The 24,385-nt window shown below is 47.4% G+C and overlaps 1 protein-coding gene across 2 annotated transcripts in view; it reads right to left on the reverse strand.

Annotated features, from left to right (window-relative positions):
* Window positions 1–24,385, reverse strand: part of PELP1 (proline, glutamate and leucine rich protein 1) — a 34,134-nt gene continuing 9,749 nt past the window's right edge. For both annotated transcript variants that reach the window (XM_035300993.3, XM_003732973.6), the window contains exons 2-17: window positions 18,192–18,256; window positions 17,717–17,822; window positions 11,689–11,838; window positions 11,404–11,475; window positions 5,327–5,386; window positions 4,879–5,029; window positions 4,557–4,683; window positions 4,315–4,402; window positions 3,797–3,885; window positions 3,602–3,718; window positions 3,342–3,489; window positions 3,041–3,200; window positions 2,259–2,314; window positions 1,890–2,096; window positions 314–1,789; window positions 1–143 (exon numbers count right to left, since the gene is read on the reverse strand). In XM_035300993.3, coding sequence (XP_035156884.2) covers window positions 51–143; window positions 314–1,789; window positions 1,890–2,096; window positions 2,259–2,314; window positions 3,041–3,200; window positions 3,342–3,489; window positions 3,602–3,718; window positions 3,797–3,885; window positions 4,315–4,402; window positions 4,557–4,683; window positions 4,879–5,029; window positions 5,327–5,386; window positions 11,404–11,475; window positions 11,689–11,838; window positions 17,717–17,822; window positions 18,192–18,256 — 3,165 coding nt within the window. In that variant the 3' untranslated portion in view covers window positions 1–50. The remainder of the gene's footprint in view (window positions 144–313; window positions 1,790–1,889; window positions 2,097–2,258; window positions 2,315–3,040; window positions 3,201–3,341; window positions 3,490–3,601; window positions 3,719–3,796; window positions 3,886–4,314; window positions 4,403–4,556; window positions 4,684–4,878; window positions 5,030–5,326; window positions 5,387–11,403; window positions 11,476–11,688; window positions 11,839–17,716; window positions 17,823–18,191; window positions 18,257–24,385) is intronic.

The raw sequence follows: 24,385 nt of genomic DNA on the forward strand, positions 1-24,385 counted from the left end.
TTATCTAAGGACATAACTTTATTGGAAACAAGGAGGGGTGCAGAAGATGGCTAGGAGTCAGGCTCTGTGGCAGGCGGTGGCTTCTCATCATCCGGGGGACAATCAATGAAGTCGGCCAGCATGGCAGCTGTGTCATCCTGCTCCTTTTAGGCACAAAGATACAAGATTCAGAATAGGCACACACACACACACACGAATGGTGCAGGCTGGGGCAAACCTCTCTCATAACATAAGTGGCTGCAATCCCTTCTCCCGCTTCTCATGCCAGCCCCTCCTTCTCACCTGAGGAGTCTTCCCTGTGGGGCCCTCTCACCTTTTCCTGGAGAGCTTCGGCCTCTGTCTCTGTCTCCATCTCTTCTTCTGCAGATGTCTCTGGTGGGAGCTGTACCTTGTCACCCCCATCCTCAGTCCCCTCTTCCAGCAGGGTTGGGGGAGCAGAAGGCTCTTCTTCAACAAGCTCCTGGGGAGGTAGGCCTGCTTCGGGGCTGCCCTCGTCCCTCTCCACCTCCCCCTGGGAGGGGAGCACTTCAGGGGCCAGGGTGGGAGCTGTGTCAGCCTCATGCTCCTCCTCTGCCCCTGGCTCCTCCACTTCTAACAGCAGCCCTGGTTCTGGTTCTGGCTCAGGTTGCACCTTTGGGGGAGACTCAGGGGGAGGCAGAGCTGGAGGCAGGGTCGGGGGTGGAGGGCCACCTTCTTCTACCTCCCCTCCTGCTGTGCCAAACTCCAGCTCTTCCACCTCTTCCAATTCTTCTTCCTCTTCGTCCTCATCCTCCTCCTCTTCTTCTTCCTCTAACTCACCTTCTTCTTCCTCAAATTCTTCCTCAAACTCTTCTTCCTCCTCCTCTTCTTCTTCAAAATATTCCTCTTCATCCTCTTCCTCTTCTTCAAAGTCTTCTTCCTCTTCCTCTTCTTCCTCTTCTTCTTCTTCCTCTTCTTCCTCTTCCTCCTCCTCTTCATCACTGCTGTTGATATTAATAACTGTCAAATCCTCTTCCAGGGCTGGGGGTCCTCCCCCACCAGGAGTCCCTTCAGGAACCAACTGGGGTGGAGGGAGCGTCACAGGACCAGGAACAGGCGGGGGAGGAGGTGGGGGTGGCGGGAGAGGCCCTGGGGCTGCAGGAAGTTCTTCTGGCTCCTCCTTGGCTGGCAAAGGAGGGGAGGCTGTTGGTGGCCCAGAGGGGGCTACAGGGGGTGGTGTGGCACCTGAGGGTGGTGGGGGTGGCAGGGGAGGAAGCCCCTCGGGGACAATCACCACGCTGTCATCAGAGTCACTTTCCAGGGAGATCTCCACATCAGATGCCTCTTCCTTATCATAGTGGACAAAGGCTGGTCTGGGCACTCTCCCCCCAAAAGTTTCATCTGGGGGTATAGTAGGTGGGGGAGTCCCACTGGGGGCAAGGATGGGGTCCTCATTTGAGCTTGCCCGGTGGTTCTCAGGGCCAGGAAGAAGCCGGGGAGGGACAGACACTAGACCTGGAACAGAAAGGCCTAGGTGGTTGGCTGTAGTGGGGGGTCCAGGGCGTGCTGAGGGCACAGGGCCTGCTGAGGGCACGGGGCCTGCAGAGGGCATGGGGCCTGCAGAAGGCATGGGGCCTGCTGAGGGCATGGGGCCTACTGAGGGCATGGGGCCCGGAGGATGGAAGGATGGGGCCCTGAAGGGTGATGGGGCCTCAGGAGGGGGAACTGGAGCAGGAGTAGGGCAGGTGGGGCCCATGGACTGCAGGGGAGGAACCCGGGGGTGGGTCAGAGCAGCACAGATCACCAGTGCTTCTGAGCAGAAAGAGGAGACCTAAGGGAAGAAGAAAGGGCAGGTGTGAGCACCAGAAATACTGGCTCTTGGAAACAAGAGACTCCAGGAACCACAGAGGGGCTTGGCCCGTCACAGTTACCTCAAGGCTATCTTCTCGCTGGCCAAGGGAGAAGGCTTGCAGGGCACAAGCAAGAGGAGGCGGGCAGCGAGGAGAAGGGGACAGCAGCAATGCCAGCAGCAGGCAGTAGAGCTCACGACGGCAGCGGGAGCTCGTGTACGGGGAGCTGCCCAGGACCTCACCCTGCTGTACACCCATGACCAGGGGTAGGACCAGGTCATGCAGTCTCTGAAAAGAATAGAACATACCTGGAAACATCCCCAAGACCACCCAACGCTTCTCCAGAGCCTACTCCCAGGTCTGAATGGACCCACCTCTGAGGCACACCCCCCCAATGCATACAGAGCAGCAGCCCTTCCCCGGTCTCCACAGGGAGCAGGCTCCACTAACCCTGTGAGTCTCCTCCTTGATGAGAGGCCCACACATGAGGATGGTCCGGCTGAGGCCTAGGAAAGAATAGTGTGTAAGGGCAGGCTCCCATGCAACGGCTTCTGAGGCACACAGCCCAAGGTGGGCACCAACTCGCCACTAGCTAACTTGGGCAAGTCATTTAACTTCTCTAAGTTTGCTTTCCCAGCTCTAAAATGCGGGTCATAAATGTACCTCTACTGGATAGGGCCACTGACAATAATTGAGGCAATGTAAGTCAAAAAATTATAAATTATCTAATTGGCATTTATATATTTGGGGACAATTGGCTCTCCCCTTCCCATGGGATGGGGTGGCAGGCAGTAAAATATATGGGACCCAAAGGAAAGTCATCCATTAACTGCACAGTGTCCATCTAGTAACCTCGGTTGACCGATCAGTGGTTACAATGAGAGCAGGGAGCTCCACCAGGCAGCCCACCCCGGGGAGAATGTAAGTGTCACAGGGAGGAACTTTCCCCAGTGCTAGAACTCTACCAGAATATAAAGTGGATATGCAAATGAATGAATGAGAAAGCTGAGGCCCGGAGGGTCAGGGCTACCAGAGCTCCCAGTCTAATGGCAGGACCCAAGTCCACCTGCAGCAGTGGCAATAGTGTGGCTGCTTTTGCTCATTCTCCCAGCCTCTCTGCAGGCTTTTGCCTGGCTCTGCATTTTATAAGCACCTTCCACTTCACCAACTGTTTGGGCTATCACTCAGGCCATCCCAGAGCCTCCGTGGTCCAGGGCACAGGCCTCACTCACCTCTGAGTGCAGCCGCACACACATCGCTGTTGGCATTGCTATCCCCTTTCCTGTGGCTTGGTGGGGTCATAGCTTCCCCCACATCCAGCTTTAGCTTCTTGGGGGCGCTGGGCTTCCCAGTTTGCAAACCTCCATCAGGGCTTCCCCTCGGGCTACGCAGCTGGTGGCAGAGGAAAACATAAATCACATCCACGGGCAAACAAGAAGGCAGGACAGCCACAGCAGACAGTGTTTGCTGAGCAGGTACATTTGGTCAAAGGGCACAGAATGAGTCCTAGGACAGAACCGAGGCCTCACTCACCTTAAGGGCATCAGCTGGCGGAGAGATGTCACTGAGCAGGTGGGTGAGCAGGGCCTCTCCAGAGGCTCCTCCTTGAAGCACCCCGGCAGAGGCACCACAAACCTGCACCCACAGCTCTAATACAGCATACACCTTGGTCCGAACCGTGCTGTGTCATGAGCAAAGAGGGCAGTCAGAATGGAGAGTCAACATGCCAGAAGCCCCAGCCCACCTGCACCCCCTCACCCACTCTCCTCTTTATTCCCTTCCTAGATGGTTACCTGTAAGGCCTCTCCTGGCCTGGAGAGAGGGAATCCCTACCAATGCTCCAGGAATTGAGGACCTGGGGAAGCAGGCGGCTGATCGGGATCCCAAAGCGCAAGAGCCGGCTTCCACACCTGGCATAGAGAAGGAATGGTGACCCTTGTTTCTGGCATGCCCCAGCCCTTCACCACACCCTGCCCAATCCCACTCACGCGACGATGAGTGCAGAGAGCAGGTCCAAGGCCTCCAAGTGGATAGAGGGCAGCAGCAGCAGCCGCAGGGGACCATCTCCATGCAAGCTCTGGAGAAAAAAGTGGTAAAGATAAGGAGTGGGAGAAGTGAGAGACAGAGAGAACCAGAAACAGGGACAGACTATTTACATATGTACACATAGGTAAGAAACCTATCCCCTGATCTCAGCTCTCCAAACAAAATCAAACCCCCATCCTCTAAAATAGACCCTAGATGGAAGGCAAGAAGGATGGCTGGGCCTCTCAGCAGTGACTCAGCTGATCCCCAAATTCACCCTCCCCAAGGAAGCATCTGCTACACTCTGATGGCCTGCACCTATGTCGGGACACACAGAGAGTAATGGTATTTGGACAGAAGTAGGAAGCTGTCTGGGACAACTCCAGGATGACACTGTTTGGGGAACTTCAGGTCCCCAGTGCTTTCCTGGTTGCCTGGTGTCCTGAGCAAGGGCAGTGAAGAGATGACAAATCTCACTTACAATATTCTTGCTACTGACGCTGAGGGTCCGGCAGATGAAATCCAGGATTTCCTGCACAGGGACGGACACGGGAGCCCCAAACTCAGAGCTAAAGAGAATCAGAGCAGGGAGACCCTCAGAGCAGGTTCCCTGGCATGACTCCCATACCCATCTCCATTTCCTTTCTCATGATGAAGACAACAACACTCCCTCATTGACCCCTCTAGGTACACACCTCCGCTCCCTCCAACACCCACACACACCTGAGCATGAGTCCTAGGCAGTGGGCCAGTCCCGAAAACCTCTGCCAAAGCCGGAGAAGGACATGAGCATCACCATCTTCTGAGGACAGCAACATCTCCACTCCCGGGCCTTCATGCTGCACAGGAGCTAGGCAGAAGCATTACTACCCTGTACACTCTCTTTCTTCCATCCCCTCCTCTGACATTTCTAGCAGGCAATCTGCCTGTATTCTAACCCATTTCCCCCAAAAACCAACTGCCCCAAGTCTCTGGGCTTGCCTCCTTTTCCTTCCTGCCAAGCTTCCTCACCACTATTCCACTAACTACCAGCCATGGTCCCTACCGGTCTCTGCTCCCTCGTACAGGGCCCCCAGCAGGGTGTGCAGTGAGGCCAGCAGACTGTGCAGCTCCTGCTCCCAGCTCTCGGTGTGCTTCAGGCCTTGGGAAAAGCCAGCCCCTAAAGAGGGCAGCTTGGAATAACACTCACAGGCCAACTGCAGGAGAAAGGGCAGAAACCTGGTCAGTTGGGAATCCAGCCCAGCCACAGAATCCCCAGCCCCCTTAATGCCCAAAAAGAGATGGAGATCAAGAGAGGGAAGCCTGAGATGGGACAATGAGGCTGAAGGACCCAGATGGGCACCTGAAGGCAAGAGTGGGGACTTGCATGTATTAAGAGGGAGGGAAGTGGAAACATGGTCCCAAAATGTTAACACAGAAAAGCTGAGGAGGAACAATAAGAGATACTCCAGGCTCAGATACCCTGGCTCTCCATGTCCCGCCCTGCCCTTTACCTGTTGGAGCTGTGGGCTCAAGGCATCCACTCTAGACAGAAAAAATGAGGCCAGCTTGCCCTGGATGTGGAGAAAAAAAAGAAGAGGCTGGTGAGCCAGCTCTAAGAGCCAGAGATGTACACCCCATCAATTCCCAGCAGCAGATTCTAAGCCCAGGTCTTTTTCTTTCCTGTAGACACAAGAAGCAAAACCCTCTATGGGGCATCAACACCTGGCACAGACATGCTTTCATGGTAGAAAGACTCCTCAATGCCAGCTCTGGTCCTCAGCTTCCTGCTTAGGGGGAAAGGGTCTGGCCCCTGTCCCACAGACAGCTGGGCTTCCTCTTGAGTCTTTGCAAAATGATGGGTCATCTCCCTCAAGCCAAAAGGACATAGTACTAAAAACCAATCTCCACACTCCAACTTTCTACCTGCTAATACACAAAAACGAGGGTCCAAGCTGGGAGTTAAGACACTACCCGCAGGCATGAGGGCAGGACAATGTCAAAAGAGAAGGGTGGGAGAGCAGAAGTAAGGCGGCAACTCTCAGAGCAGCAACCTGTCATTCAGCACCTTCCCTGCCTGCTGTGTGAACGTGCTGAGGCAGGAGTGTTTAACCTAAGAACCACAATGTATTTGGGTATACAATCAAAGGGGCCTGTGAACATGAATGGGAAGCAAAATTACACCATTATTTTCACTAACCTATTTGTAAAATGTAGTGTTTCCTTCACTTATAGATGCAGACAAATAGCCATAGTAGTATCAGCAGGACCTGTGACCGTCACTAATAGAATCATTTTCATTTCACATGATAATTGTAACATATCCTGAAATATCATTCACATGCATCACTAATTTGCAATTATAGTCACTGTAAGACCTGCTTCTAGATCTTATTACTTAACATGTCAATAAAAAAGCACAGGCTAGGTACAGAGGCTCACGCCTGTAATCCCAGCATTTTAGTAGGCCAACGTGGACAGATCACTTGAGCCCAGGAGTTTGAGACCAGTCTGGGCAACACAGCGAAACCCCATCTCTACTAAAAATACAAAAACTTAGCTGGGTGTGGTGGCACATGCCTGTAGTCCCAGCTACTTGGGAGGCTGAGGTGGGAGGACCACCCGAGCCTGGAACTGAGATCACACCAGTCAGTGTACTCCAGCCTGGGGATGAGAATGAGACCCTCTCTCAAAAAAAAAAAAAAAAAAAGTACAAACTACTCGTATCACTATTTTTAACAACCATTTTGATAACTACATTTCAACACAATCAGTTTCCCTTGCAATTCATGCATTTTATTTTATAAATTTAAGAACATTATTTTGAGAAGAGGTCCACAGCACAAAAAAGATTAAGAACACTGCACTACAGATACAGAAAGGAAGAAAACAGGACTTTCACCTTCTGAGGGACATAAAAATTAGTAAGGAAAGGCCGGGAGCGGTGGCTCACGTGTGTAATCCCAGCACTTTGGGAGGCCAAGGCGGGTGGATCACAAGGTCAGGAGTTTGAGAAAAGACTGGCCAACATGGTAAAAGGCCGTCTCTACTAAAAATATATAAATTAGCTGGGCGCGGTGGTATGCGCCTGTAATCCTAGCTACTTGGGAGGCTGAGGCAGGAGAACTGCTTGAACCCGGGAGGCAGAGGTTGCAGTGAGCCGAGATGGCACCACTGCACTCCAGCCTGGGTGACAGAGTGAAACTCCATCCCAGGAAAAAAAAAAAAAAAAGAATTAGGACAAGATAAGCACATGGAAAAACAAGAATCTGGAGTAACACTGGCAACATACAGAGAAGGGGAAAGAGCAGATAAAGAGGGAACAGTGCTGGGCTTAGAAGAAAGGGGAGAGTCCGGATAATAAGAACAGGGAGGGAGAAGCACCAAGTAGAGTGCCAGAATCAGAAGACGCCAATGGAGAAACAGACCAAGACTTTAAATCCAAGGCTAGTGAGTATGAATCTAACCAGGCAGCAGGGGAATCACATGCACAAACGTGAACTTCTGGAAAACAAATGAGCAGTGGCACCCAGCACACACACGGCAGGGGACTTAGAGGGAAACAAGGAGCAGAAAGAAGCTTGTCAGTGTGTAGTTCACAAACCAATCCTCCAGGACTTCCTCCTTTCTACCCCGTGGCAGGAACGGCATTCAGTGTCCCATGTTACACTTCAGGATTCTTACTGACCATGAAACAAGGATGGTTCTAACTAATCCCAGGCAGGAGAAGATCTAGAACAATTTCCCTTAGAACATGGAAAGGACTTTTATGTCTGATATGCTAGAATTTCAGAATATTTCAAACCAAAGAAGAGTAACCACTCAAGGCCTCCTGATTCACTGGCTTCTCCAAGGACGACAGTTCTTAGAAAGCTTCTGAATCCCTAACTATAGTGACACTGAGCTCTTTTGGCCAACTTCTGCTCACGCTTTCCCTGAGACACTGGCTCAAAAAACTGGGCTAAGGCCAACAGCAGCCTGCTTATGTGACCGCAATAAAGCAGTGTAGAGTGAAGTGACATGGCCTACCCTGGCTGACCCACAAAGCAAACCAAAGCGATGGCTCACTTGAGACAGCTCACTCAAGACGCGCGAGCGCGCACACACACACAAACATGTCCTGGCTATAACTCTCGAGAGTCAGGTATATCTTCCCATTCATTCCGAGGAACTACTAATCAATTTGGCAAGCAGGGGGAAGTGAGTTAAAGAAGTCTCTGCAGGAATTGACCTCAAGGACAATTCCTTGATTCACATCACTTGGGATGCATAATCCTGAGCCTGCAGTCAGCAATTACCCCGAGACGTAAAACAGACACTTTAAAACAGCAATTCTCCATTTTCCTAAGAACTAGTCTACAGGATTTCCCAAGTACAAACTGCCCCTGGAGCATTTGTATAAAAGATACTTATCTGAGGTGTCGGCAACAGACAAAGCCAAAACCCTCAACAGAGGGAAGTTCTCCAAATGACTTTCTTTTTTTTGAGACAGTCTCACTCTGTCACCCAGGCTAGAGTGCAGTGGCACGATTTCGGCTCACTGCAACCTCCACCTCCCAGCTTCAAGAGATCTCCTGCCTCAGTGTTCCAAGTAGCTGGAACCACAGGCATGCACCACCCCACTAGGCTAATTTTTTTGTATTTTTGGTTGAGACGGAGTTTCACCATGTTGGGCAGGCTGGTCTCAAACTCCTGGCAGATGATACTTTATTCTTAGGGAAATAAAGGTACACACTTGCTGGAAGGACACAGAAACATCTGTTACTTTGGAAAGGGTACTCAAAATGCAGGCCTTAAGTTCAATTAACAATAGGTTGTGAATTGTATATAAATTCTCCTGACTACTCACACTGAAAATAAAGAGGCAACAGCAGAACACTTAACATTTGAGTCTCCTTAACTATTACTATTCATACTTCCACGCTGTAGGTGACCCTCACTTTCCCCTCCACTTTCATGAGGGGATGCAGATAGATAAAAATAATACCAAACAGAACTGAATAAAAATAGACTTTTGCAGTAAAACCAATCTTTTGTTCAAGGACAAACTGCTGGCCTGTGTCATTTGAGAGGTTAACTTACAGGATATTTGACAAGATAACCAGTTTTTACGAAACCTAGCAAAACCTCAGTAAAAAAACCTCTGCTCATCTTTAATAAAATCCCTGAGTCACTCCAAATACCTCCTTGACAAAAAGTCCAGCCCTGCCTACCCAAAGATTCTATTAGCTGTGATCAGTGGCATTCACATGAAAACAGGAACCAGCAAGGACACAACCCCATGCTCACTTACAACTAGCATCTGCTCAGGCACTTTTCAGACACCTCAAGTAACCAGTTACTAAAGCCACTGCAGGCACCACTGCCTGATCACAGCGCTCATGCCGGCAGAACTCTGATTCATGGTCCTTCCCAAGCCAGTGAGCTACACAGCCATTAACGAGCAGAGCTACTATCTGCCCAGGTTTTACAATTACCAGATAATATAACCTGGGTTACATCACTAAGTCCCTCTCAGCTGGTTTTCTCCTCTGTAGAATGCAACAATACCAACTGCACAGAATAATTACAATGATAAAATGAGACAACATACCTCAGACATTCAGGAGAGTGACTGGCACAGTGGCACCCACTAAAGACCCGTTCTCTTCAGAGCTTACTTTCTTGCATTGGTCACAGAACCTCATAATCTCACTTTCAAGACAACCCGAATGGCAAACTCCCCCTTGATTGGCAATACCAATGGCCAAAACAGTTAACTCCACCAGTTAAACAAAAAAAAAGTACTAATTTGCCACAAATTCCAGCTCTCTAGAGATTTGCGCTTCCCTCTGAGTAAGCAGGTGTCCAGCAGTTTGTCAAACCAATGGTGAATACAACAAAGTAAGGGAAAACATTTAATCTACAGGGGGACACCTACTTGTTCTTAGGTATAGTTGGCATCCGATTATACTGCAAACAACAAATGTACCAATTACAAATGACTCTTTAACTGTTACTGCTTTGGTAGAATTTGTAAAATAAATTTTATTATATCTCCTTAAAATTACAACTGTAATTCTTTTCCTGACCTACTCTATCATCTGACACACATACACCCTGATCTGCCTATCTGACCTACTGAAGCTCTGTTGTACAGTCTCCTTATATGCGTCATGACAACTTGGAGAAAGGGATCAGGATGTGACAGAGGGAGTTCAAACAGGAATATATGCAGAAAGAGGTGTTGGGGGAGTTGTCCTAGCAAAGTGGTCAGGAAGTATTCCGGGAGAAAATTACAAGAGCTTCAAGAATAAAGTGAAGGCCAGAAACGCAGATGGCTCATGCCTATAATCCCAGCACTTTAGGAGGCTGAGGCAGGTGGATCACATGAGGGCAGGAGTTCAAGACCAGCTTGACCAACATGGCAATACCCTGTCTCTACTAAAATTACAAAACTTAGCTGGGCATGGTGGCACACGTCTGCAATCCCAGCTACTCAGAGGCACGAGAATCACTTGAACCTGGGAGGTGGAGCTTGTAGTGAGCCAAGATCACGCCATTGCACCCCAGTCTGGGCGACAGAGACTCTGTCTCAAAATAAAAAAAGAATAAAATGGCCAGGCACAGTGGCTCACACCTGTAATCCCAGCACTTTAGGAGGTCGAGGTGGGCGGATCTTGAGGTCAAGAGATTGAGACCATCCTGGCCAACATGGTGAAACCCCATTTCTACTAAAAATACAAATTAGCTAGGTATGATGGAGCACGACTCTAGTCCCAACTACTGGAGAGGCTGAGGCAGAAGAATCACTTGAACCCGGGAGGCGAAGGTTGCAGTGAGCCGAGATCACACCATGGCACTCCAGCCTGGCAACAGTGAGACTCTGTCTCAAAAATAAATAAATAAAATAAAATAAAATAAAATAAAATATTATGTAAGTTGGCTGAAGGTTCAAAATAAAAAAAAAAAATTAAAGAATAAAGTAAGACAGAAAGGGGGCCAGGCACAGTGGCTCACACCTATAATCCCAGCACTTTGGGAAGCTGAGGCAGGAGGATCACTTGAGGTTAGGAGTTCAAGACCAGCCTGGATAACATAGTGAGACCCCATCTCTCCAAATAATTTAATAATTAGCTGGGAATGGTGGTGAATGCTGTAGTCCCAGGCTAAGGTGGGAGAAGTGCTTGACCCCAGGAGGTCAAGGCTACAGTGAGCCAAGTATGTGCCACTGCACCCCAGCCTGGGCAACAGAGCGAGACCCTGTTTCAAAAAAAAGATAGCCTGGTAGAAAAGTGGGCAGGGCATTCTAAGAGATATGGAAAAGACAAGGCAGAAAAAGGAAGGGGCCCATGGTTCACAGCCTGGCTTTGGCATCAAACAGATACAGGTTCCAATGCCTGATGACCTTAGGCAAGGTTCTTGAGTCCAATTTCTTTGAAAAAATGAGGATTAAAGGAGTTAAGTGCTATAAAGTGGTAGAAGTGTAGTAATGGAGATAGGTAACTTTGGAAGGATAATCAGAAGATAGATGCTTAGGAATCTCAGGACGGCAATCTGAGGTAAGAGCTCTCAAGGCTTACATTGGTGGGGAGAGTGCATAAATACTTACTTTGAGAGAACCACAAGCCCGAGGGAAATAGGTCATACAAGCCTTCATTCCTTCCAGCGCTGACTGCTCACACTATAGGAAAAGTAACAGGAGAAGCAAGAGGCCAAGAGCACAATGTCACCATATTCCGTCTCCTTCCCCCATACCCTGGAAGGGCCCTTTTCCAGACATCACTTTTTCTTGGCCCCTCCCTCTTCTCACTTCTTCAATTCTATTCCCCAGCCACTTCCATCAGATAATTAAACAGTGAGTGAAGGTAAGGACTGCAGGGGACTATGGTCTTACCTCTGGCCTGAGGCCCAGCAGGGAAGTGAGAAGGCCAGGGAGGTGGTTCATGGAGATGTCCCGGAACAGTGCAGGCAGCTGGGCTGCATAGCGGAGGAGGTCCCTCAGGACAGCGACGGCCAGCTCCATTGTGGGAGGCGGGTCCTGGGACTAAAGAAAACACATGTCATGCTTCCAGCCTCACCTTGATTGTCACCAAAGAGCAGCAGGAGGCACAGCAAAACAAGGTTTCTAGAAACGCCAGTTAATATCAGTATGACCATCCAAGCTACTACCTGGAGGAAAAGAGGGTTTGGAGACATGCAGTACCCTAGAGTAGCGTCTCTGTCTAGAGAAAGGACGTGTATTTACATTTTACTATTAAGGGGATCTGGGGTTCTAAGAATTTGTGTGGGGAAAAAAAGAATCACAAAGCTATACCTTAAAGACCTGATTAACTGGAGAGTTTTCTTTTTTTTGAGACAGAGTCTCACTCTGTCTCCCAGGCTGGAGTGCAGTGGTATAATCTCAGCTCACTGCAACCTCTGACTCCTGGGTTCAAGCAATTTTCCTGCCTCGGCCTCCGGAGTGGCTGGGATTACAGGTATGGGCCATCATGCCTGGCTAATTTTCTTATTTTTAGTATAGACAGGGTTTTGCCATGTTGGCCAGGCTGGTCTTGAACTCTGGGCCTCAAGTAATCTGCCTGCCTCAGCCTCCCAAAGTGCTGGGATTACAGGCGTAACCCACAGTGCCCAGAACCTGGCCTTTTTTTCTTTGTTTGAGACAGGGTCTCACTCTGTCAGCTGGGCTGGAGTGCAGTGGCACGATCTCAGCTCACTGCAACCCTGGAAGAATTTTCCGACGATCTCATACTATCATTCCCTGCTAGAATGGAAGAAGAGTACTTTTCAAACTGAAAAAAAAAGCCTCAGCCATAATGAAACTGCCCCATCTCTTCGAGGTTGTTACTAGCTGGCTCAAACCCATGCTGGAACTCATGGAGAAAAAAACGATTTGGATTTAAAAGGACTTCCTTGGAAAACTAACATGTAACTAAGGAAAAAGCAGAGGAGGTCAAAAAAAAAAAAAAAAAAAAAAGAGAATACTTAAGAGCAAAACTACTTATGAGGCAGGCCTACCAACTATACATAGGCCCTCATCATTGTCCAGTATCCTACTGCATTTTTCTCTGGTTAACTCTGCTACTTAAATTTTCTCCTCGAACTTCCAAATCGCACCTTCTCCAACCACTGTCACCTCTGTTTAACCTTGCCTAAAACTACACAGAGAAAAGTGAAGCCCAGAGATAATTAAAAATAACTGTAAAAACTGCAATTACTTTTACACCAACCTAATAAAACAGCCTTCGCTTTCCACTCCCAAATCTCAAAACTTCATCTTCATCCTATCCGCCCTCTGCTACCCTCCTCCTACCCAAAGACTGTCCTTCCACTGTGCCTTAAGTACTGTCCCCTCCTTCCTCTTAGAACCTTACACACTCACTAGCTTTCTCTCTCCTGAATTTCCAACCAGTCCCTATCACACGAACTCTTCCCACTGATTTTTAGACAGCTCAAGTCTTTCCCATCTTAACAAGTCTTTTCTTGAGCCCATACTTCACTTGCTAAATCCCAGTAATCGCCCAATTTCTCTCCCTCATCATTAGAGCCCAGCATCTTGAAAGGATTTTCTACCTTTCCTACTTCCATTTCCCTTCTCCCACTTGCTTCTCATCCCACACCAGTCTGGCTTCCATGTCCTCTGCTACAGCAAAAGCACTTTAACTATGGTCTTACAACCCATGTTGCTAATCTTATCAACAATTCTCAGTCTGCATCTTGTACCTCAGGGAGGCACACACAGAAACAACTCCTCCCTCTTCCCCCAGGTAGTCTTCACTTGGCCCCTCCAGCCCACAGTCCTGGTTATCTTCTTCTTTCTGTTGGTCTGCCTCAGTCTCCATTGTAAGTTTGTCTTCCTCTACCTGACCATTAAGTGTGGTGTGCATTAAAATCCAGTCCACAAAAGGGCTCATTTTTATAAACTCATCCTCAGCCTCAACCGCCGTTTAAACACTGAAGACTCTTCCCCTAGTAAAATATGCCAGGCCAGGCACGGTGGCTGACATCTGCAATCCCAACACTTTGGGAGGCCAACGTGGGAGGACTGCTTGATTCCAGAAGTTTGAGACCAGCCTGGGCAACATAGTTAAGACCTCATCTGTACAAAAAATTGTTTTAAATTAGCAGGGCATGGGGGTACGTGCCAATAGTCGCAGCTAGTGGGGGGCATGGTGGGGGACTGATGTGAGCACAAGAGATCAAGGCTCCAGTGAGCCAGGATCACATCACTACATTCCAGCCTGAGGGACACAATGAGACCCTGCCTAATAAAGAACAAAAGAACTCTGGGCTCGGTGGCTCATACCTGTAATCCCAGCACTTTGTGAGGCCAAGGTGGGCAGATCACATGAGGCCAGGAGTTCAAGATCAGCCTGGCCAACATGGTGAAACCCTGTTTCCACTAAAAATACAAAAATTAGCCAGGCATGGTGATGGGCGCCTGTAATCCCAGCTACTTGGGAGGCTGAGGCAGGAGAATCGCTTGAACCTGGGAGGCTGAGGTTGCAGTGAGCTGAGACCACACCACTGCACTCCAGCCTGGACAAGAGCTAGATGCCATCTCAAAAAAACAGACAGCTAAAGCCTCCACTCACTGAACCCTCAGGCCTACACTGAAATGCCTGGCCACTTCCACTGATGCCAGATCAGGTGGATGCTTACTAAGGGTGCTTCTACCAAATGCTCAAGGCCATAGCCATGGTATTCGGGCCATGTATTCTACTTGATGCTAATCTATCATCAGCAACTGCCACTCCAGCACTAAATCTCTCTCAAACCTATACCTTTATCAGTTCTACTGCCATAGTCCATGCTACTGTGAACGTTCTCCTAGATTACTTTATTAGCCATCTACATGGTCTTTCTGCTTCCATTCTGTTCCTTTCTAATCTATTATCCACAAGGCAGCCAGAATCTCGCTCTGTCACTCAGGCTGGAAAGCAGCGGTGCAATCTCGGCTCACTGCAACCTCTACCTCCCGGGTTCAAGTGATTCTCCCACCTCGGCCTCCCAAGTAGCTGGTATTACACGGACCCGCCACCATGCCAGGCTAATTTTTGTATTTTTAGTAGAGACAGGGTTTCACCATGTTGGCCAAGCTGGTCTCAAGTTCCTGACCTCAGGTGATCCGCCCACCAGCATAAGCCACCACGCCTGCAGCAAAGAGATATTTTCAATCACCACCACCACCTCCTCATCCCTGCTTAAAACCTTCCATGAGCTGGGCTCAGTGGCTCACACCTGTAATCCCAGCACTTTGGGAGGCTGAGGCAGGTGGATCACCTGAGGTCAGGAGTTCAAGACCAGCCTAGCCAACATGGTAAAACCCCATCTCTACTAAAAATACCAAAATGAGCAGGGCATGGTGGTGGGCACATAATTCCAGCTACTTGGGAGGCTGAAGCAGGAGAATCCCTTGAACGCGTGAGGCAGAGGAAGCAGTAAGCTGAATTCTCCCCACTGCCCTCCAGCCTGGGCAACAAGAGTAACACTCTGTTTAAAAACAAAACAAAACAAAAAAACCTTCCATGAGTTGCCACTGCTCCAAGAATAAAAGCCAAAATCCTTAGCATGGTCCACAAGGCCATAATGACTCGGTGGTCCCCAGTCTCCCTATCTTCCCAGTCACATCTTAACAATTCTAGCCACATGCTGGGATTTCTCAAGCAGGTCACACTCCTCTCTTCTCAGGGCTTTTGCACACTTAGAACACTCTCTTAGCCCAATTAACTCCTATTCAGCAGTTCAGAAAAGCCCTCCCTGGACTGCTGGTCCTGATCACTACTATCCACATCACCCCAAATGAGGTCAGATTCTTCCATTACATATTCTCAGAGAACTATAGTCCTTACCACCACAGTACCTACCTCAGCTTACCAGTTCACCTTCATTTATGGAATTATTGAATTAAAGTATCTTCAACTAGAACAGGGATCCGCAAATGATGGTCTGTGGGTGCCTGTTTTTGCACAGCCCACAAACTAAGAATGGCTTTTACATCTTAAAGGGTTGGAAAACAAACAATATACAACAAAAACTATATGTGGCTCAAAAAGTCTAAAGCATTTCCTATCTGTAAACATTTACTTCATAGAAAAAGTGCTAGACTCTGAGCACCATGAAAGAAGCTGCATGTACATCTCACTGTCTCCTTAGAGCTTGGTACGTAGCCTGCCATTTGTGTTCAGAAAATGCTTGTTAAATAACTATGTGGAGATCTTATCAAAGGATATAAAAGTAGGGGAAAAAATTAAAATGTTAAAAGAGTAACAAAGTATGACAAACCCACAACCTTATAGTGAACAGGAAAAAGCTGAAAGCATTCCCATTGAGAACTGGAAAAAGACAAGGATGCCCAGTTTCACCACTTCTATTCAACATAGTACTGGAAGTCCTAGCCAGAGCAATCAGACAAGAGTAAGAAATAAAGAGCATCTAGGCCAGGTGCTGTGGCTCATGCCTTTTATCCTAGCACTTAGTGAGGCCAAGGCAGGCAGATCACCTGAGGTCAGGAGTTCAAGACCAGCCTGGCCAACATGGCGAAACCCAGTCTCTACTAAAAATACAAAAGTTAGCCAGGCGGGGATGGCAGGTGCCTGTAATCCCAGCTACCTGGGAGGCTGAGACAGGAGAATTGCTTTAACCCAAGAGGCGGAGGTTCCAGTGAGCCAAGATTGCACCACTGCACTCCGGCCTGGGCAAGAGTGAGAGACTCCATCTTAAAAAGAAAAAGGAAATAAAGGGCATCTAAATTGGTAAAGAGGAAGTTAAACTGTCGCTATTCATCAATGATAATGACCGTATACCTAGAAAACCCTATAAGACTCATCCAAAAAGTTCCTAGATCTAATAAATGAATCCAGTAAAGTTTCAAGATACAAAATCAATGTACACACATCAGCAGCACTGCTATACACCAAGAGCAACCAAGCTGAGCATGGAATCAAGAACTCAACCCCTTTTACAACAGCTGCAAAAAATAAAATAAAATACTTAGGAATATCCCTAACCGAGGAGGTGAAAGACCTCTACAAGGAAAAACTACAAAACACTGCTAAAAGAAATCATAGACAACAGAAACGAATGTAAACACATCCCATGCTCAAAAATGGGTAGAATCAACATTGTGCAAATGACCATGCTGCCAAAAGCAATCTACAAATTCAATGCAATTCTCACCAAAACACCACCATCAATCTTCACAGAACTAGAAAAAACAATCCAAAAATTCATAATATGGAACCAAAAGAGATCCCACAAAGCCAAAGCAAGGCTAAGCAAAAAGAACAAATCTGGAGGTATCACATTACCTGACTCAAAATAGTCCAGGCTACAGTTACCAAAACAGCACGATTTCTATATAAAAATAGGCACATAGACCAAAATCTCAGAAATCACCACTAGAGAACTTACCCATGTAACCAAACACCATTTGTTCCCCCAAAACTACTGAAATAAATAAATATATATATATATACACACAGGCAGGGCACAGTGGCTCACACCTGTAATCCCAGCACTTTGGGAAGCTGAAGCAGGTGGATCACTTGAAGTCAGGCATTTAAGACCAGCCTGGCCAACATGGCAAAACCCAGTCTCTACCAAAAATACAAAAATTAGCTGTGCTTGGTGGCAGGGGCCTGTAATCCCAGCTACTCAGGAGGCTGAGGCAGGAGAATCACTTGAATCCAGGAGGCAGAGGTTGTAGTGAGCCAAGATCATGCCATTGTACTCCAGCCTGGTGACAGAGCAAGGCTCCATCTCAAAAAAAAAAGTTTCTACTTGAAACTTATCCTCCCCACTATCAGGGAACAGTTTCCAATTATTCTGTCCTCAAAACTGAATGTTCAAGTTGGAAAGAACATACCACATCCAAAATGGAGCATAAGGGGGAGGAGGAAGTGGGGCAGCAGCTGAATCCTCACCTGTAACACCTGCTGAATGCTCCGAAGCCAAGACACACAGTGCTGCTGGAATAGCTCTGTGGGGCTCTCCCCTACCAGCAGGGACAGCAGACACAGGCCCTCAAACCTTCAAAGAAAGAAGAGTCATGGTAAGTGAGTGGAGGCTAGACTTCAGAGAAAGTTACTGATGACTCTTTTATTCTCACTGGGCTATAGCAAGACTTCACCCCCAGATCCACCACAGTTTCTAACTCCTGAAATACTTGGAGTGAGGTGGGAGAAGCAAAGAAAGGGTGCAGAGGTAACCTCGGGGGGACAGGACATCTGGGAACTGGAAAAGGTAGGTCTCAAATCAAGTGAGCTCACAAAAGGAATGAAACTCCCCACACTCTTGGGAATTGAATCCAGGGAGTCATGACAGTGAAAAGAAAGATGTACACATGCCCACTTCCAAAGGGAACATGCCCCTGGAGGAAAAACAGGGCCAAAGACTTACCGAGTTTTGATGGAACTGAGACGTGCATTACTGAGACTCACCAATGCCCCAACAGCTGAAAGGTTCTGGAGGAAAGAAAACAAGGAAGCAAGTCAGGAATAGGAAATTAAAGATGTGGAAGATTCTTCAAGCCTTTCTCTGTCCCAGCACCTATGAAGCTTTACTGAAATCATATCTCCTCTGAGGCCAAAAGGCCATCCCACTAGAAGCCTTGGGCTTTTCCCCGTTTTTCCAGTGGGAAAGGCTGTTTCTCGGCCTTGCCTCGAGTTATATGTCACCTGATCCCCTTCCCCATGCCCCACCCACATAGTGCCAAACAGAGGGCAGCCCAACTAATCCCATGACCAGACTTCAAAGATGGGTGTGCTTCACCTCCTATTGCCTGGAAGCACCTAACATAAGAGACATCCACACATGCTTATTGAATGGACACCGAAATCATCCACTATCCTTCCTTTAACCCCAAACAGATACTCCTCCTCCTATTCCTGGCTTCCTTACAGCTTGTAAAAATGCCAACACACACTGAACCAACCAGAATCCTCCTTCCAGTTCTCCCCTTTTCTCACATTCTGGAAGCCCATGAAAGATGTTTCCTCATCAGTCCCTCAAGTAACCTCTCCATGCCCTGAATGGCCAGCCTCCTCTCACAGCACCCACATCTCCCTAACGGCATGCATCACTCATTCTTCCAACACACACACAATGCACTAGGTTAGGTGAAGGAAAACAGAGCTAAATAAAATTAATAAGGTATCTCCCTTTTGTGGAGAGAAATGTTTATTTATTTGTTCAATAAATACTTTGACATATACTTCATATGAGACCTCATTTTAGGCAGCAGGTAGCTTATTTTTCCAGCTAGAGAAGACAGAAAATAAACAACTGACAAAGTAAATACATAGTACATCAGAGGTGTTAAAAACTACGAAGAAGAAGAAAGTAAAGGAAGGAAGGAAAGAGGTGCCCAGAGTAGGCAAGGCGGACAGTATTTGATGTAGGAGACAGTATTTTATGTAGGAGAGTGGGTACAAAAAGCAACTCTAAAAAGGCCAATTAGGCTGGGCACAGTGGCTCACGCCTGTAATCCCAGCACTTTGGGAGGCTGAGATAGGTGGATCACCTGCAGTCAGGAGTTCGACAGCAGCCTGGCCACCATGGTGAAATCCCGTCTCTACTAATAACACAAATTAGTAGACATGGTAGTGGGTGCTTGTAATCCCAGCTACTTGGGAGGCAGAGGCAGCAGAATCACTTGAACCCCTTGGGGCGGAGGTTGCAGTGAGCTGAGATCGTGCCACTGCACTCCAGCCTGGGTGACAGAGTGAGATTCTGTCTTGAAAATAAATAAATAAATAGATAAAATGGGTGAATTATATGGTTTGTGTATTATATCTCAATAAAGCTGTCTTGGCCAGGCGTGGTGGCCTGTAATTCCAAAATTCTGGGAAGCCAAGGCAGGAGGATTGCTTGAGGCCAGGAGTTTCAGACCAGCCTGGGCAACACAGTGAGACATCAGCCTAAGCTACACAATGAGATCTCATCTCTACAAAAAAAAAATTTTTTTTTTTTTTTTTTTTGAGACAGAGTCTTGCTCTGTCACTAGGCGCCACACAGGAGTGCAGTGGCACGATCTCAGCTCACTGCAACCTCCGCCTCCTGGGTTCAAGCAATTCTCCTGCCTCAGCCTCCTGAGTAGCTGGGACTACAGGCACATGCCACCATACCCAGCTAATTTTTGTATTTTTTAGTAGAGACAGGGTTTCACCATGTTGGTCGGGATGGTCTCAATCTCTTGACCTCGTGATCCACCTGCCTTGGCCTACCAAAATGCTGGGATTATAGGTGTGAGCTGTCGCGGCCAGCCAAAAGTTTTAAAAAATTAGCTAAGTGCACTGGCACGCATGCCTGCAGTCCCAACTACTTGGGAGACTGAGGCAGAGGATCACTTGAATCTAGGCGTTCAAGGCAGTGAGCTATGACCAGACTACTACACTCCAGCCAGGGTAAAAGAGTAAGACCTTCTCTCTAAAAAAAAAAGACCATTTAGGCCAGTCATGGTGGCTCAAGCCTGTAATCCCAGCACTCCGAGGCAGGCGGATCATGAGGTCCAGAGTTCAAGACCAGACTGGCCAACATGGTAAAACCCCATCTCTACTAAAAAATATAAAAATTAGCTGGGTGTGGTGGCTCGTGCCTGTAATCCCAGCTGCTTGGGAGGCTGAGGTAGGAGAATTGCTTGAACCGGGACTGGGAGGCAGAGTTTACAGTGAGCTGAGATGTGATGCCACTGCACTCCAGCCTGGGCTACAGAGAGAGACTCCATCTCAAAAAAAAAAAAAAAGACCATTTAACAGAGACTTAAAGGAAAGTGAGAACAAGATGTATTGATACTCTCATACATTTACCACAAATATAAAATGGTACAGCCACTTTGGAAAGCAATCTGGCAGTTCAAGGGTCCAAGATAACGCCAAGGTTTTTTTGTTTTTTTCTTTTTTTGAGGCAGAGTCTCACTCTGTCGCCCAGGTTAGAGTACAGTGGCACAATCTCAGCTCACTGCAACCTCCGCCTCCCAGGTTCAAGCAATTCTCCTGCCTCAGCCTCCCAAGTAACCAGGACTAATGGTGCCCATCACCACACCCAGCAAATTTTTGTATTTTTAGTAGAGACAGGATTGGCCAGGCTGGTCTCGAACTCCTGACCTTGTGACCCGCCCACCTCAGCCTCCCAAAGTGCTGGGATTTCAGGCCTGAGCCACTGTGCCCAGCCATGCCAAGGTTTTTTGCTAAGCAACTAGAAATGAAATTGCCATTTACTAAGGAGGGAAATCATGCAGGAAGGGCCGGTTTTGGGGTTCAGTTTCAGATCTGTTCAATCTGTGACATGTATTTCACATGAAAATGGAGATGCCAAATAGGCACTGGGTAGACAAGTCTGAGGAGTCCTGGCTAGAGATGTAAATTCAGGAGTTGTTGGCCTTGAGACTGGATCAGTTCACCAAGGGAATGAGTATAAATAGAGAAGAGAAATAGTGCAAAGGCTGGGTTTGTAGGCACTCAAACCTTCAGAGGTCACAGGGGTGAGAAGGAACCAGTCTTTACTGGAAAGGAGTAACCAGTGTGGTAATCAAGAGAAGACAGGGGCTGGGCATGGTGACTCATGCCTGTACTCCCAGTACTTTAGGAGGCCAAGGTGGGATGATTGCTTGAGCTCAAGCATTCAAGATCCCCCTGAGCAACATAGCAAGACCTCACCTCTACTAAAAGTCAAACAAATTAGCTGGATGTGGTGGTGCATACCTGTGGTCCCAGCTACCCAGAAGGCTGATGAGGGAGGACTGCTTGAGCCTAGGAGATCAAGGCTGCAGTGAGCTATGATTGCGCCACTGCACTCCAGCTGGGCAACAGAGCAAGACCCTGTCTCAAAAAAAAATAAATAAACTAAAAGAGGAGAGAGATCCCAGAAGTCAAATGAAGACAGTTTTTTTAAATAGGAAGGTACGAAATGGTACAGATAAGTCAAAGGAAAGTACAATCAACTGTATCAAATGGTACAGATAAGTCAAAGGAAGTACAATCAACAGTATCAAATGGCACAGATGAGTCAAATACAACAACTCAAACTGACCTTTGAACTTAATGCCTTGATGGACACCAGTGATCTTCAAGAGTTACTATTTTGGGCCAGGCAAGGTGGCTCAGGCCTGTAATCCCAGCACTTTGGGAGGCCAAGGCGGGCAGATACCAAGGTCAGGAGTTCGAAACCAGTTTGACCAACATGATGAAATCCCATCTCTACTAAAAATACAAAAATTAGCTGGGCGTGGTGGTGCACGCCAGTAATCCCAGCTACTCAGGAGGCTGAGGCAGGGGAATTGCTTGAACCCAGAAGGCAGAGGTTGCAGTGAGCTGAGATCGTGCCATTGCACTCCAGCCTGGGCGACAGTGCACAACTCTGCCTCAAAAAAAAAAAAAAAAGTTACCATTTCACCTGGCAAAGGGTTGTTTTGGCAGTGTTTAGGCCAAAAGCCTGAATGTAATGAGTTCAATGGAACAACGATCATAGTAATTCAGGGAAGAACCTTCAATAGTTGTTAAAACGAGAGGGTGAAATGTTGACAAGACGTAAGATATTCACATTATCTCCCCCCAAGACACTTAATTACAAATGAAAAAAATCATACCTTTATAACAATGATCAACTCTGGCTGATACTCACTTAACCTAGAATACACGCTCTTGATATGAGGCACCAAAAATGACACATCATTTCTGCATTTTTTTTTTTAACTTTTTGTAGAGATGGGGTCTTGCCATGTTGCCCAGGCTAGTCTTGAACTCCTGAGCTCAAGTGATCCTCCCACTTCGGCCTCCCCCATCAGTCTCCAAATTTCATGCTGGGATAACAGGCATGAGCCACCACACCTGGCCAATTTCTGCAGTACTCTTGCTGAAAACGCATAAATCTCTAGTTTGTCTGCTGTTTCTTCATGATTAGATTCTAATCTGAGGGGCATTCCACAAAATAACTATCCTGTACTCTTTAAAAAGATCAAGATCATAAGATAATGACTGAAGAACTATTTCAGATTAAAGGAGACTAAAGAGACATTACAATTAAATGCAAGCTGGACACAGTGGCTCACGCCTGTAATCCAAGTACTTTGGGAGGACGAAGCGGGTGTATCACCTGAGGTCAGGTTTGCCAGCCTAGCCAACACGGCAAAACCTCACTGCTATTAAAAAAATAATAATACAAAAAAAATACAAAAATTAGCCAGGCATTCTAGCGGGCACTTGTAATCCCCAGCTACTTGGGAGGCTGAGGCAGGAGAATCACCTGAACCCAGGAGGTAGAGGTCGCAGTGAGCCAAGATGGCGCCACTGCACTCCAGCCGGGCAACAGAGTGAGCCTATGTCTCAAAAAAAAAAGCAAAACAAAAAATCTAAATGTAATGTGTGATCCTGCATTAAATCCTAGACTAGAAATGTTGTTGTCATTGTTATAATGGATGTCTTTAGGAGAACTGATGGTAAAACTTCAAAAAGATCTATAGGTTAAACAATTTATTGTATCAATATTAATTCTCCGATCATGATGAAGGAGTGTTGTTATGTAAGAGAATGTCCTTGTTTTTAAGGAAATACACACTGAAATATGTCAAGGTAAAGGACATGATATCTGCAACTTACTCCTAAATGGACCCAGAAAATATATTTGAAAGAATTCCTAGGCCCAGCGTGGTGGCTCATGCCTATAATCCCAGCACTTTGGGAGGCCGAGGCGGGTAGATCACGAGGTCAAGAGATCAAGACCATCCTGGTCAACAAGGTGAAACCCTGTCTCTACTAAAAATACAAAAATTAGCTGGGCATGGTGGTGCGCGCCTGTACTCCCAGCTACGCAGGAGGCTGAGGCAGGAGAATTGCTTGAACCCAGAAGGCGGAGGTTGCGGTGAGCCGAGATCATGCCATTGCACTCCAGTCTGGGTAACAACAGCGAAACTCCGTCTCAAAAAAAAAAAAAAGTATTCCTATATCCTCTTCACCCAGACTCTCCAATTTTTAAATGCGTATTTATGTTATCACTCTCAGAATGATAGTTTAGGATATCTGTCATTATCAGAGTAACATAAATACTCATTTAAAAACTGGACAATCCAGCTGGACAAGGTGGCTCATTCCTGTTCCAGCACTTTGAGAGGCCGAGGCAGATGGATCACTTGAGGTCAAGAGTTCAAGACCAGCCTGGCCAACACGGCAAAATCCAGTCTCTACTAAAAATACAAAAATTAGCTGAGTGTGTGGCGCAAGCCTGTAGTCCCAGCTACTTGAGAGACTGAGGCAGGAGAATTGCTTGAACCCAGGAGGTGGAGGTTGCAGTGAGCCAAGACTTCTCAAAAAAAAAAAAAAAAGGATCTGGATGAAGAGTATATAGAAATTCTTTCAAATATTGTTCCAACTTTTCTGTAAAAGTAATGTTAAAAGAAGAATGAGAGACAAAAAGTACAGATAACACTTCTAAGGAGTTTCTGCCATAAAGGAAGTATACAAATGGCAAATGGGGCAGTAGCTGGAGGGGTGATTTGTTTGTTTTTTGAGACAGAGTCTCCCTCTGTTGCCCAGGCCAGAGTTCACAGGTGCAATCACGGCTCACTGCAAAATCCGCCTCCCAGGCTCAAGCAATTCCCC

This window comes from Callithrix jacchus, chromosome 5 (genome assembly GCF_049354715.1).
Source record: "Callithrix jacchus isolate 240 chromosome 5, calJac240_pri, whole genome shotgun sequence".
Classification (NCBI taxonomy): Eukaryota; Metazoa; Chordata; class Mammalia; order Primates; family Cebidae; genus Callithrix; species Callithrix jacchus.